At 36.0% G+C, this 14,558-nt stretch overlaps 1 protein-coding gene across 1 annotated transcript; it reads left to right on the top strand.

Moving 5' to 3' along the window:
• The first annotated feature begins 17 nt into the window (after positions 1-17).
• On the top strand, positions 18-4,224 carry LOC306870999 (uncharacterized protein). Its single transcript, XM_079418639.1, has 3 exons — positions 18-949; positions 1,085-1,273; positions 2,538-4,224. Exons 1-3 carry the CDS (start codon positions 889-891, stop codon positions 3,776-3,778), a joined length of 1,491 nt encoding a protein of 496 aa, XP_079274765.1. The 5' UTR covers positions 18-888; the 3' UTR covers positions 3,779-4,224.
• Positions 4,225-14,558: the final 10,334 nt, after the last annotated feature.

Here is a 14,558-nt window from a genome sequence, read left to right as displayed (position 1 = left end):
ATTTACTTTCCAGTTTTGTAAGAATCACAGAGGATTTCAAAGAAGCATCTTCTTCTCTGTTGCTAGCAATCGCTTTCTTATTTAAGTATACCGCCTCCACCAGGTTGAGTTCAAAATGGGAACGGTTTTAGAGATATATTTGCTCTATCAAGTGTGTTGTGGTCATGCTTTTGGTTTAAAGATATGTTTTTTTTCTGGATTACTGTAAGATAAAATATTTGGTTCAGGTTTTATAATGCACGTTTAGTTACATTGAGATAACACTGGTACATGGGTATGTACACACAGCTATTAAAGTAAATATAAGCATGCATGTGTCATATATAAATATTGAAGTGACCGTATAAAACACTGTCGTGGTGCGTTATAGGATTTACCATCATTTGATTGTTTGTTTAAAACATTTATTTATTTTTAAATCGTAAAGAGTTGCTTTTTAGGTGAAGTCCTGGCAGAAATATCATGTAACTTAGCTCGTACAGATACAGTACAGGTCAGCGGTAAACCAGCTGTTTTACGAGAAGAACCCGCAGAAACAAAACGTTAATGCGGAAGAAGGAAGTAAATATTGAAAATAATTACACCTTCAGGACTACGATGGCAACTCGACTTTTGTGTACTTCGTGTGTGTTCACTTTTGGTTTTAATGCCGTAAATTATTATTGACATGATCTTCGGTGTAGTTAGTTGTTAAACGCTGCAGTGGTGAAAGTCATCAGTTTCACCTGTATTAAGTCCTCAATTTGTGCTTTAAACCAATAAATGCACTGCGAGTAAAATGCAAGCCTTCTGTTACTAACCGGTGCTTTACAGAGTCTTTGCGGTCCGCAGGACAATATGCACCTGCTTCAGACAGAGTTGATGTGTTTTACCGCTTGAAGGACCGACATGGATGTTCTTCTGGCGGCTATAGAGATACTGACCAACCCATCTGGACACCAAGAGCAATGTGAGTAATTCAGCTTGACCCGATGATTTAAAAAAAATAACATGATCATTTTATTAAACATATATATATATATATATATATATATATATATATATATATATATATGTATGTGTTGTACCTAATTACATTGTCTAGTGATTAAGGTGAATGAAGAGAGGCCAGATCCAAGCCCACCTTCTTGTGATCACCCCAGTGTGTTTGGCATTTGTGTGGAGTTAAAAAAAGATGATGATGATAAGGTTGTGGAAGCTTCTGATATGTGTCCAGACAACCAGGATTCAACTGTGCGCACAGATAGGGAGGAGCCTGGGATCCCCAAACATGGTAAAATTGCAAACAATAAATCTGTGCTTACATAGAGACCACCTTGGTGAATTAGGAAACATTTAGTTTGGTTTCCCAACTAGCCACAATAAATCTGTGCAGTAAGTTATGCACAGCACAGGTATTACATGACAGCATGAAAACAATTAAAGACTTTTACATTGTTAAAAAAAATGTCTTAAATTCTTATAGATTTTATATTAAATACCGAAAGAAAATGATTACGGTTTCTTAAAAAAAAATAATAATAATAATTTAATCTGCACAACAAATAATGGATAATAACAAGAGTGGAAAATTCAGCATTGCCATCACAGGAATTACATTTTAAAATATATTTAAATAGAAAACATATGTAAAACAATAAAATAAAAAAATAAGAATTGTACTGGCCACAAACTTTTGATCTGTTCTGTATATTGATAATAATAGTTTAATAATAATTATAAATGAATCAGTGGTACTCAACTGGTTTTGCTTCAGGATCCAGTTTTCCAAGTGACAATCCAAAATCATAAATACTAAATACACATACATATGTACCTATACACGCATAAACATACAATAGAAGTGAAGTGACATTCAGCCAAGTATGGTGACCCATACTCGGAATTCGTGCTCTGCATTTAACCCATCCAATGTGCACACACACAGCAGTGAACACACACACACCGTGAACATACACCCGGAGCAGTGGGCAGCCATTTTATGCTGCAGCGCCCGGGGAGCAGTTGGGGGTTCGGTGCCTTGCTCAAGGGCACCTCAGTCGTGGTATTGAGGGTGGAGAGAGCGCTGGACATTCACTCCCCCCACCTACAATCCCTGCCGGCCCGAGACTCGAACCCGCAACCTTTGGATCACGAGTCCAACTCTCTAACCATTAGGCCACGACTTCCCCCATATATACGGAAACATGTACACATTTATTTATACATATACACACAGAAAACATACTTAAAACACATCTAAAAACACTAGAAAGGTAAGTAAATAAATTAAATTTCAGTACTAGTAATTACCCAATTATGAAAGCTGTAATTAATGCATCCTTGTTTAACAAAAGTGACAATTTCTTTTTACCAAATCTTACTAGCCCCAATTTTTTTGAATGCTTATGTATTTTAAAATGCAGTGGGCTGGCTTATTTTAAGCGATTTGTGGTGAAGTTTAATTCTATTTTAAAATCAATTGTATATTGTTGTATTGTTCAGGGTACACTCACTATATGCTTTTTGTCCATTGTCTTTCATTTTTTTCTTTTTAGAAACTGGTAAAAGAAAAAGGAGTTGCTCAGCAAAGAGCACAAAAACAGCAGTCCGCTCTAACAAATCAAATCACCATTGCTTTAAATGTGGACAAAGCTTCAAAACAACAGTTCACTTTAAAAGACATAAACTAGTTCATTCAGGAGAGAGGCCTCATGCTTGCCCTGAATGTAGCAAGAGGTTCATTACGTCCTCTGAACTAAAAGTACATCTGCGTGTTCACTCAGGAGAAAAACCTTACCACTGCTCCGAATGTGGAAAGAGCTTTGCTCAATCAGGGTCCTTTTCTAATCACCGCAGACTTCATAGAAATGAAAAACGCCATCACTGCCCTGAGTGTAACAAGCGTTTCCAGCAACTTATAGATCTACGAATTCACCAAAGGATTCATACGGGAGAGAAGCCGTACATGTGCTCACAATGCTGGAAGACCTTTACTACATCCGGAGCGTTACGAGTTCACCTGCGAACCCACACTGGTGAAAAACCTTACGAGTGCAAAGAATGTGGGAAGACGTTCTGCCAGCTGGGTGGACTTAAAGTTCACAGACGTGTTCATTCAGGAGAGAGGCCTTACGTGTGCTCCGTGTGCGAGAAACGCTTCAAAGGACATGCCAATTTGATCGCACACAAACGCATTCACACAGGAGAAAAGCCTTATCGATGCACCATATGCAACAAGACTTTCACCGACAGCAGGAGACTAAAGGAGCACCAGCCACCTCAATCAGAAGAGAAACCGTTTCACTGCGGCGTGTGTAGTGAAACTTTCGCCGCTTTCTGTCAACTTAAAGAACACCAGCAGTGTCACAAAGGAGAGAAGCACCATCACTGTACTGAGTGCGGAAAGGCCTTTACGCATTTGTATTTGCTAAGGAGTCACCAGCGCGCACACTCGGACGAGAGACCATACTCTTGCACTGAATGTGGAAAGTGCTTCCGCCGGTCATTTGACCTGAAAATGCACATGAACACTCACAGTGAAGCGCGACCTCATCTTTGCTCTGAGTGTGGAAAGAGCTTCCGCAGGACTGCAGAGCTTAGGATACATCTGAGAGTACATACTGGAGAAAAGCCTTATCCCTGCTCTGTCTGTGGCATGGGCTTCAAACAGACGTCACAGCTCAGAGTGCATGAGCGCACTCACACAGGAGAGAGGCCATTCCCCTGCCTGGACTGTAGGAAGACCTTCAAAGACAAGAGAAGCCTGCTAACACACCAGAGAGTGCACCATAAATAACAAAATTCTTCTATTAATATGATATATTTATTTGGATTAAACAGTATATTTATTAGTGTTGCAGTGGTGAGGTTTTAACATGCTGAACACAGTAAAGAATGCTCTATGTTGGCTGGAATACCCGGTTGGGTAAATGCATATTACTGATGATTTTATTCTTATTTGTGTCTTATGCTGTACCCTCAAAGGTGCTTTTGGGAGTATATGTTCAGGAATATCATATATCTTATTCATTATTTATACATCTAGAGTTCATCAGCAAGAAATGAGCAGTTTGACCTTTCTTTGAGAAATTCGTATGGATTTTCAGGGTTTTTATGCAGGTGTAACTAATTTGTACTGTTGAAAACAGAGAAGTATTTAATATAAATTAATCATTTGTATTTATCTGATATGTAATTTGTTTTCTTATTCTATTCAAAATCATTAAATCATGCTGAAACGTTTTGGGTACAATGTAAAGACTTTATTTTACACACTTATATAATGTAAACTTATTTTTTACATGTATTATAGAACTGTTTTTTGCCTTAGTCGCATACATCTACACAAATAAATTCTCTCTCTTTTATAAAAGTGAAAGTTACTTTTTTACCAAACAGACCTAAGGAAGTTCATCTACTGGAAGGACAAGCTTACGCTTCAGAATTCATGAAAACAATGGCATAGAGATGCTTCATGTATAACAATGATATTAGTATATTGTGTACACAAGCACATTTTTCAAAAATACTAGTAAGAAAACTTGCAGGAAAAACAGATTGACATTACATGAATACATTTTTGCTTTTTCTATTTTACATTTATAAATACATTTGACAATAAAATAAAACAGAAACTATTTTAACTGATGTGCCATCAAAAGATTTAGCTTACCTTAATGAATTCTTTCCTGATATTTGGCTGTGTACTAAGCATAAATTACCACATAAAACTAAGCGACAAAAGCTTTGAAAATGTTAAAATGCCACACAAGAATCATTTTGGGTTCTTTAAAGAAGCAATCCATTATTAAGCAGTGGACAGTTCTTAAAAGAACCATTATTTTAGACTGAAGAACATTTTAATGATCTAAAGAATCTTTTTCCACTGTAAAGAGCCTGTTGTGCAATAAAAAAGTCCTACATATGTTAAAGGTTCTTCGTAGAACTAGGTAGCAATAAAGAACCTATATTTTCAAGAGTGTATGACAAAATTTTTGTTTTGAAAATGCCACTAGTTTAGACACATGTGGATGTCACCTGTAGAAGAGCCGTTGTACAGTTCAAGATCAAACAAAAGAGGGCAGTATGTTCATTTGAATGCATTATTCATTTAAAGGTTTTAGGATGATGTTGCACAAGGTCAAACCTACCTCTAAGCACAGTGTTACATGTGTTACATAGCTCTTTTTACCTTATTTAAATATCTGTTTAAAAATGTTAATGAACAAGAAAATTCCCTCCAAAAAGGGATTTGTCTGAAAACACAACTTTCTGCACCACCAGACCTAAAATGAACAAATGTTAACACATCAAAAAAACATGCGATCTTACATAAAACACATATTTAATAGAGTTTCATCAGTGAGACTGACTCACTCAATTTCTACTGTAGACATCCACCATTACAACATGGCGGTGTTAACCTTGATCTGAAAATGAGAAAAGATGGCAGGGATGTCATAAAAGTAGAGAAGGCTACATGTAGAAAGGATTTTGAGGATAGCTTCTTCACTGAAAGCATCTAAGTGAGGAACGAATGTCTTGTTGAACTGTATGTGATATTCTTCGTTTATAGGCGATAAAATGAGAGCATGTCAGTACTTCACTCACACAATGCTGACTCTGATTGTCACATATTGCAGACAATGTCTTCTGCTTAATATGTAAATCTCTTTAAATAATGACAGTCAGGAGACAAAAACACTGAAATGTATTCAAAAGGGAATGACATTTTTCAGGTTTGGACCTTGTGTAAAAATAATAATAACAGTGGTTTGATACCAAAAGATGTTTCTAAATGAGAGCAGTTTGGATTTTACACCTGCTAAATCACTTAAATCTGAGAGTTCATTACTTTTCATGTAAGTAAATGAGAATGTCACAATTAGTGTTAGTGCTTGCACGCTTGCCAGTTTATGCATTAATGTTTGTCATTTTATCCAAATGCAGTTCATAAAAACATCATTAAATCTGTTTGGGAATCCTCTGTAGGACATCAATGAAACACAGAGGACTTTCTATTTTCAAGTAGAATAAACAGCTGAAATGACTTTTATTGCAGTGTCTTCCTGGATGTCCATCATGTTGTACACCTGACTAGGAAAGGATACTGCATAATTTGTTTGGTTGTTTTGCAATAATTAATGTCCCTTTTGCACTGCAAATCTCTTTTCAAAACACAAGAATAGCAATTATATTCAACTCCTTAAAAAAACAACAGTAAATGTTTGCACAATTGAATTGCTGATTTCCATGTTTTGCACAAAGGCTTAAAAGGTTCATCTTTATTTCTTATAGCAGATGATTGACAGATTTGACTGACTGACTGATTGATGTTTATATAATTTTGGACATGAACTAAATTCCTTGTACTATTCCATTCTTTTTGGTAAATGATTGGTCAATAGTAGCTGCAGGTAATGACAGTTGGGTACCATTTCTGCAATGATTTTCCTAAAAAGAGCAACAAATGTACAATTGATTGTACCACTCTTATCTATTATACACAACTGTTTGTTTACAGGGCATAGAAATCCGGCTCTATGCTGCCTTATATGCTCCGCTAAGAATAGCACAGGTAAATTTAATGGAGAAATCCCATTATACTTCTATCCTCAAGGAATACAGAAACCTAGCGGATAAAATCATTTTCCAAAAGTGTTTGTAATGGTTTCTTAATCTCACAGGACTTTAGCTCTTAGAGAACTAAAAAGAGAACTAATCCAATTAATATGTTCCCTTAATTATATCAATAATTATATCATGAATATTAAAAAGAAAAAAATATACATGCCTGTACCAGACACTCTGTGGGCATTACTAAATTGCCCCTTTAATTGATCTGACTCCTGAAGAGCTGTACAAAGAAAGATTATGATCAGTTATTTCAATTTTTAATGATATTGTAATGAATACTGGGTAGTCTTAGTTAAAAGGGTAACTTAATTAGATATTATAATAAACCAACAAGACAAAAGTTATTTGGACTATTTAGGCCGGGCATAAGCCTTCAGCTCAAACACAACATAATGTTTCTTTATTTAGAAAATCAGTAGAAAGCTGCAATATTTGCTGTCCAAAACAGCTATTATGACATAAGATGCACATGATCCTGTGCTGTATGGTATCATTTCTCTTCATGAGTCACAGGGAAGGAGCATTTGTCATGTTGATGTATGTCATTCAACCTGAGAATGTGTGGAGAGAGTGAGAAGAGTGAAAAAACTCATACTGTATGTGTTACCAATGTCATTCATCAGTTTTCATTAACAAATATAAGATTATACAGATGCTTTAAAATCAAAATGAAAAAAGAAATATCTCAACTTACATTTAGTAACAATGTGCAATTAGTCTGGAAAAGCTGCTACTAACAGCAATTTATTAATTAAGTTTGGATTAGGAATGCTTCACTGAACTCTAGATTCATCATTATGCTGAATTATTATCATTATTATCATTATTATGATAATGATAATAATGCTCATTATTATCAGCATGAGACTATTTTTATTTATAGGTATCTGATTTCATCAATGCACTGTCAGAGACTAAGGCAGTACAAAACATTGTGAAACACTGAAACATCTAACAGGATTCACCTTGTGCGTCATTGTGATCCTTTTACTTTTCTCCAACCACTTCTCTGGATGACAGCACATCTCTAGAGTGGATACCAGTCCCCTATGCATTGCTAAACTGTAAAGCTGTGGCTTATTCTGCTGAAACATTGCAAAATAATCATGTGAACCGCGTGAATGGTCTCTGTATGTATTCGGAAATCTAATAACATTCTGCTGTGCTCACACATTGTCTGAAGTATATGGTGCAGAATATTATCATCATCCATATTTCTCCATGAAGGAGAGGAGGAGCAACCACACCTGACAGACACTAAATTGCTCGACTGAAGGACATGCTATAAAAATGGACTCTAAAAAAAAATTCAATTTGGGTTTGAGTGAAGCATGGTGCTTAGGGGAGTAAAGATAAATAATGAACAGGCCAAAATACACAATTCAGTCAAAACCTATCATCAGATCTTGTCCAGTAAATGTCGAGATTTTTCTGAGGAACATTAAGAGAATATTCAGATTCTGACCAACACATGAGTAGTGAAAAAAAGTAGGAAGTTTAGTTTTTCCACATTTACACACATACAGGGAAGGGCTTAAAAGTGATCCAAATTGTAAAACAAAATGTAAACGGCCATTCTGAGGCAACTAGCAGCTCATAAAAACAACCAAAGACAACAAAAATGCAAGCTATTCAAAATGGAGTATTTGTTTACTAAATACAGTACAGAGACTATTTAAAAAATAATCAGTGCATGTGCTTTTTAAAAACAAATATAAACACATTTTTAAATAATGTCTATTGATATTCAAAAATGAATGATTAGTTAGAAAAGATGTTTTGTTATTTTTTATACTTTTTAGACCATTTATTCTAAATGTCAGTAGGCCTATATATTTTTTAAATGTATGAAACCAATATTAATACAAATATTACATTTATAAAAACAATTGAAAGTTTTCCCCCTTTTATCATTATGACCCGCATACAGCAATGTGCCATAGAGCTCATATGCCATATACTGTGTGCTGCAGAAGTAGTAGGGTTCACACCAAATTACAACAGGGAGAGAAATATTAGAAGACAACTTTCAGTAATCCAAAACAAATTTAATGATAGACATACAATTTAGATAAACATACAAACATAACCATAACTGAAGTAATACACAAATAAACACTTAAACATACAAACAATTAAAAGAAGAAGAAGAGACCCTTCTTTCTGAATGAAATGGTATAATCTGATTTCCCTCCAGAGTGGTGAAGCTAAAGCCACTTTGCTCTGTTTGACTCGGAGTGAGTGAGTGTGGAGATGCTGCAGTCATTCCCACAAGTCCAGAGCTGCAGTGAACACCTAGTTGTATCTTTCTGTTTTCAATACATAATGTTTAAAGCTGCTTTATCCTGTGTTTATTATGCATAAAACAATTAAAACATGCAAAACAGATGGCAGGATCAGTGTGACACCATGGTGCACTGTAGAAGAAAAAAAATCTATTAAATTAATAAATAATCAGTTATCTATTTTATGTTGACAACTTTCAGTTACTGAATTTGTTCATTCAACTTAAAATTTAACGTTTTCACTGTCTCAGCTAGCTGTAAGTTGACTGAACTAGAGTATTTGTCCTCTCAACTTAAAAAAAATGTGTGGAATCAATTCAATGACAACATCACGTGACGTTCATCACATCATCACTGCAGTCAGAAGAGAAGACGGTCGCCATGTTGCTGAGCTCCACAATGTTTGGAGATTTTCTCAAATTTGACAAATTTGGTAAGTAAATATTTGTATTTATTGCTTTAATGTGTGTAAAAAATATATGTATGTTGTCTAAGAAGAGTACAGTTTAAGAGTAGGTTTAATCGTATTTTCTAGTTGTATGTCAGTGTTAGTTTCGCGGCACTCTGAAGCTTCAAAAACACACGGTTCCACAGTATTTTCCATATAAATATTAAAATAAATATTCTCCCATGCGGTACTGAGCTGCATTTATCAATGGAGAACGTTAAAAATACAGTTTGGTATGTGTTATTTGAGCCCAGTACTGTACAGTGACCGTTCAAACAGAGCTCAACGGACAACTGTGTGGATTTAGAAGGGCGGGAATATAAGAAAATTCACCCCTTTAAACCTTGACAGCGATTTATAATCCGTAAAGACATCCGTCAGAATATACATGGATAAAAAAAATAAAAAATAGGGGGGAAAAACAACAATAGTACTACTCTAACTGACTTTCTGCACTTTATAAGGGAAACGAATGAGTCCTTTTGGAGCGTGTTCATTTGATATTGCTCACATAAGCTTGGTTCAGATGAAGTTCTGAAGGTACAAACTCTTTCAGATTTCTGAATAAATCGTTCAAGTGCCTCACCAGAACCCACTGTAATCCTGCGTGAATATAGCGGCCATAAGTGTATTGCATTAAACATAAGTTAAAAACTATAGGTTTTTGAATAACAGTAATAATAGCTTAGCTATATCTTGAAAAAAGCCATGCAATAAGGAAATTCTTCTAACAATGTAACAAGTACATCAGGTGTTTTGGGAAGTGTTCCAGGTTCCGATTGACCTAATTAATGCAGCCTAACAATCCTTTAATGGATTTGAATTATAGAAATGCGATATTGTATTATGTGCAAGCCAGGTTAAATAGATGGGTCTTTAATCTAGATTTAAACGACAGTGTGTCAGCTTCCCGAACAGTGTTAGGTAGATTGTTCCACAGTTTGGGCGCTAAATAGGAAAATGATCTCCTGCCCGCAGTTGATTTTGATATTCTAGGTATTATCAAATGGCCAGAGTTTTGAGATAGCAGCGGATGGGAAGTTTTTTCTTGTTCATTAGCAGCGGACGCAACTATAATGCGATAAGAGCTCACTCAAATACTGAGGTGCCAAACCATTCGGGGCTTTATAGGTAATTAGCAAGAACTTAAAATGTATATGATGTTTAATAGGGAGCCAGTGCAGTGTTGACAGAACCGGGCTAATATGGTCATACTTCTTGGTTCTAGTAAGAACTCTAGCTGCTGCATTTTGAACCAGCAGGAGTTCAACCACCCATTTTCTAGCCTTGAGGTCATGAATGCATGCATTAATGTTTCTGCATTTGACATTGAGAGCATAGGTCGTAATTTAGATGTATTTCTAAGATGGAAAAATGCAGTTTTGCAAATGCTGGAAACATGTTTTTTGAAGGAAAGATTGCTTTCAAAAAGTACGCCTAGGTTCCTAACTGATGACAAAGAATTTACAGAGCAGCCATCAAGTATTAGACAGTGATCTAGGTTATTACATGCAAAATTTTTTGGTCCAATAATTAACACCCCTGTTTTTTCAGAATTTAGCAGTCATTCAGTTTTTGATATCAACTATACATTCCTTTTAGTTTAGCAAATTGGTAAGTTTCATCAGGTCGCGAAGAAATATAGAGCTGGGTATCATCAGCACAACAGTGAAAGCTAACACCATGTTTCCTAATGATATCTCCCAAAGGTAACATGTAAAACGTGAAAAGTAAGGGGCCCAGTACTGAGCCTTGAGGTACTCCATAATGCACTTGTGATTGGTATGATACCTCTTCATTTACTGCCACAAATTGATGGCGGTCAGATAAGTACGATTTGAACCATGCCAGTGCACTTCCTCTAATGCCAACATAATTTTCTAGTCTATTTTTAAAAGAATGTTGTGGTCGATAGTGTCAAACGTGGCGCTAAGATCCAGTAGCACTAATAGAGAGATACAACCACGATCAGATGATAAAAGCAGGCCGTTTGTAACCCTAATGAGATCCGTCTCAGTACTATGATATGGTCTAAAACCTGACTGGAAATCCTCACATATATCAGGGCTCGACATTAACGCTTGTCCGGGACAAGTGAATGTTTTGGTCGGGCAAGTGAAAGAGAAATTTACTTGCCCAATTGGACAAGTAACTTGAAAAAGTCAATACCAAAAACAATAATAACTGCCTTTATTTATGATTTAGCCTTTGTTAAAGGGGTTGTGCGATATATATCGTTAATTTCGTAATTGTTGTTTTAACGAGTGTATTGCAAGAATCAAACAAAACACACCTACAGAGTGCACGCGTAAAGTTGTCTAGGTTAGACTAGCTCACGTGCGAGTGCGTTCTTTCACTTCATGATTCAGTATTACAATGCATGAAGAATGATCAGAAAATTCAAGATGGGAGCTGAAAATGTATATATTTATATAATTTCATATTGTTTCACACGAAGATAAAGCGCTGTTTTTTTGCTCCAAAAAGCATCATGATTACAAATGTGATTTTATAACAGTTCAATAAACAAGAAGTTAACATTAAGAGGCTTACATTTTAGACACCATATTGCCTGTTTTTGTGCTATTTCAACAACAAAAATAATTCCAAACACAGCCTAAGCACTGTTTTGCGTCTCTGAGCAACATGACAATATTTCATTCCTTAATGAATCAAACGTTTAAATGATTTGGTTCAGTCGCAATGACTCACTTATAAACAGTGACTTGATGCCACCTACCTGGTTGTTTTAATTTCACATTTACAGTATTTTTTTAAATTAATTTTTTATAATTTCAAATATCAGTTTTCAATGTTTTATGAATCAAAACATTATTTATTCATTTGTAACTGCAGGTTAAAACCTCCGTGAAGTTGGCCCCCAACTTCACAGAGGTTTTAAAGTTCGTTTGTGTTGGTTTGTGCCGCTGAAAGTTTCGTTTGTGCTGCTTTGGTTTTTTACATATTAGACATTATATTGTAGGCGATGACGTCATCAGCCCCCCTACACGCTCCAAATTCACCCAAAATAGGCTCAAACGTTAGTGCTTCGTTTGTGCTGGTTTGTGCCGTAACAATTTTTGTTTGTGCTGCCTCAGTTTTTAAAATATTAAATACTGAATTTTTGGGTCGATGACGTCACCAGCCCCCCAACACGCTCCAAATTCACCCAAAATACTCCTGTTTGTTTGTGCTCCGTTTGTGCTGGTTTGTGCCGTAAAAAAAAATAGTTTGTGCTGCTTCGGTTTTTTTAGATATTAAAATAATATTTAATGGTCATTCTGAGGTCACTCAGCCCCCCACATGCGCCAAATTCACCCCAAATAGCCTCGTTTATTTGTGCTTTGTTTGTGCTGCTTTGGTTTTTTACATATTAGACATTATTTTATAGGCGATGACGTCATCAGCCCCCCTACACGCTCCAAATTCACCCAAAATAGGCTCAAACGTTAGTGCTTCGTTTGTGCTGGTTTGTGCTGATAGAAGTTTTGTTTGTGCTGCTTTGCTTTTTTGCTTTGATTTAGCATTTTATTTTGGGTTCCTCACTTATTCACTTTCTTGCCAAGTTATTATATTCTAGTTATGTTTTAATACAACAGCAACTCTTTATCAAGGTTATTTTTTATTTTTTTGTAGTTTCGTTGTGTTTATTAAAAGCAGCTCAATATTCATCTGCTGTCGGACTCTTTTTCCTTCACTTTCTGTCACTTAAAATGGTTTTGTGCATGGGCGAACGCCATCAAGTCGTAGCTTTATGTAACTTCAGCGCTTTTGTTCTCACCTTTTTGACCTTATTTACAAGGAGTATCATCTGATACACTTCACTCCCACCACAAGGTCACACTTCTGTTCAAGATGCTCTTATGGAAAATGAGTTAGTAGATACAGTTGATACAGTTACAAACTCAAATTTCTGGCCAATGTAAGTATGTTTAAATGTCAGTTCACAATGTTATTAGTTACCCTTACAAAAATTAACCATGGTGTTAGTACAAATAAAACCATGGTTACTATAGTTACACCATGGTAACCATAAATTAACCATGAGTTTTGCTAACCATAGTTTAACCATGGTATTTGTAGTAAAATTGTATTATTACTATATTATCCTTATATTCAGGACAATACAGTAATACAGGTTTATACTATACATTAAATGTTTGGAGTCAGGATTATTTAAGTGGGTTATTATGTTTTACTTATGCCAGATGCCCAAGAAACCAGCAGTCGACAGGGATTCCATTTTCACAGTCCTGTGTTCATCAAAAGAGAACATAGTCAAAAATGGCAACATAGCTACTCCTAATCAGAGCATCCGGACAGAGCTTAGTAAGCAGCTAGAGAACAAGATCACCGCAAAGGCTCTATACACTTTTGTTAAATTAAACAGACACAAGGGTTTACTGCTTTAGGGTTTACTCATGAAAGTGTTAATGAAACAAGTGGCAGCAGTGATGACACTGACTTTGAGCCAGGGTCCCTTTCCCCCAGACCAGAAGATTGCTGGACTTATGATCTTGAAGTTCCATTTCAGAAATGGATTGAATTTATGCCTGAAACAGTTCAATACAAAAACAAGATCTCTAAAACACAAAAAAGGGAATACACAATTTTGAAGCCTCGCATCTGGACGCATGTGATAAATCATCATATCTGGCAAGAGGTGAAGAATCCCTGCACATTTCCCTTTAAAAGAGCCAAGGTCTATCCATCAGCCACAGAGAAATACATAGAAATCAGAGGCACGTGTTAGCAGTGTCATGGCCACATTCACATAAAATGTGACAGAGAGCCTGAAATGAACAGCCCAATGGTGCTAAAGTGTTTCATTAAAAACACAGATGACTCCCTGCACACTGGCTGTTCCAAGCGTCCAATGTCTGGTAACTTGCGTGTGCAGATATCCAAAGAACTGTGTGAGGGTATAATGGTATCCCATGTATGGAGGGCATCGGAGGCAACAAAGCTGATGGATTTTGGAGATCCTGAGCCAAGCCATCTGCCTAATTTGGCCACCCTGCGCAAAGCAAAGCAAGAGAGAAATGCCTTAGAACTAGGCGACAAGGATCCTATTTTGTCACTGCAGATGTTAAACTACAGTGCACCTCACAGTGGTAGCATTAAAGACATTGAACTAGACAAGTTTTTCTGTCACTATTGGAGTCAAACACAAATGTATATGTACAAGTCATTATCAAAGACATCTA

This window comes from Barbus barbus, assembly GCF_936440315.1.
Source record: "Barbus barbus genome assembly, chromosome: 1".
NCBI lineage: Eukaryota > Metazoa > Chordata > Actinopteri > Cypriniformes > Cyprinidae > Barbus > Barbus barbus.
Note: the sequence above shows the minus strand (reverse complement) of the source record. Positions and strands in the feature narration are given on the sequence as shown.

What these genes read in the sequence shown, in the direction of transcription:
- LOC306870999 (XM_079418639.1), top strand. Translation starts at nt 889, where the DNA reads ATGGATGTTCTTCTGGCGGCTATAGAGATACTGACCAACCCATCTGGA. An exon ending in ATCTGGACACCAAGAGCAAT is followed by an intron (nt 950 to 1,084) that starts GTGAGTAATTCA and finishes TACATTGTCTAG; the next exon opens with TGATTAAGGTGAATGAAGAG. An exon ending in GCCTGGGATCCCCAAACATG is followed by an intron (nt 1,274 to 2,537) that starts GTAAAATTGCAA and finishes TTTTCTTTTTAG; the next exon opens with AAACTGGTAAAAGAAAAAGG.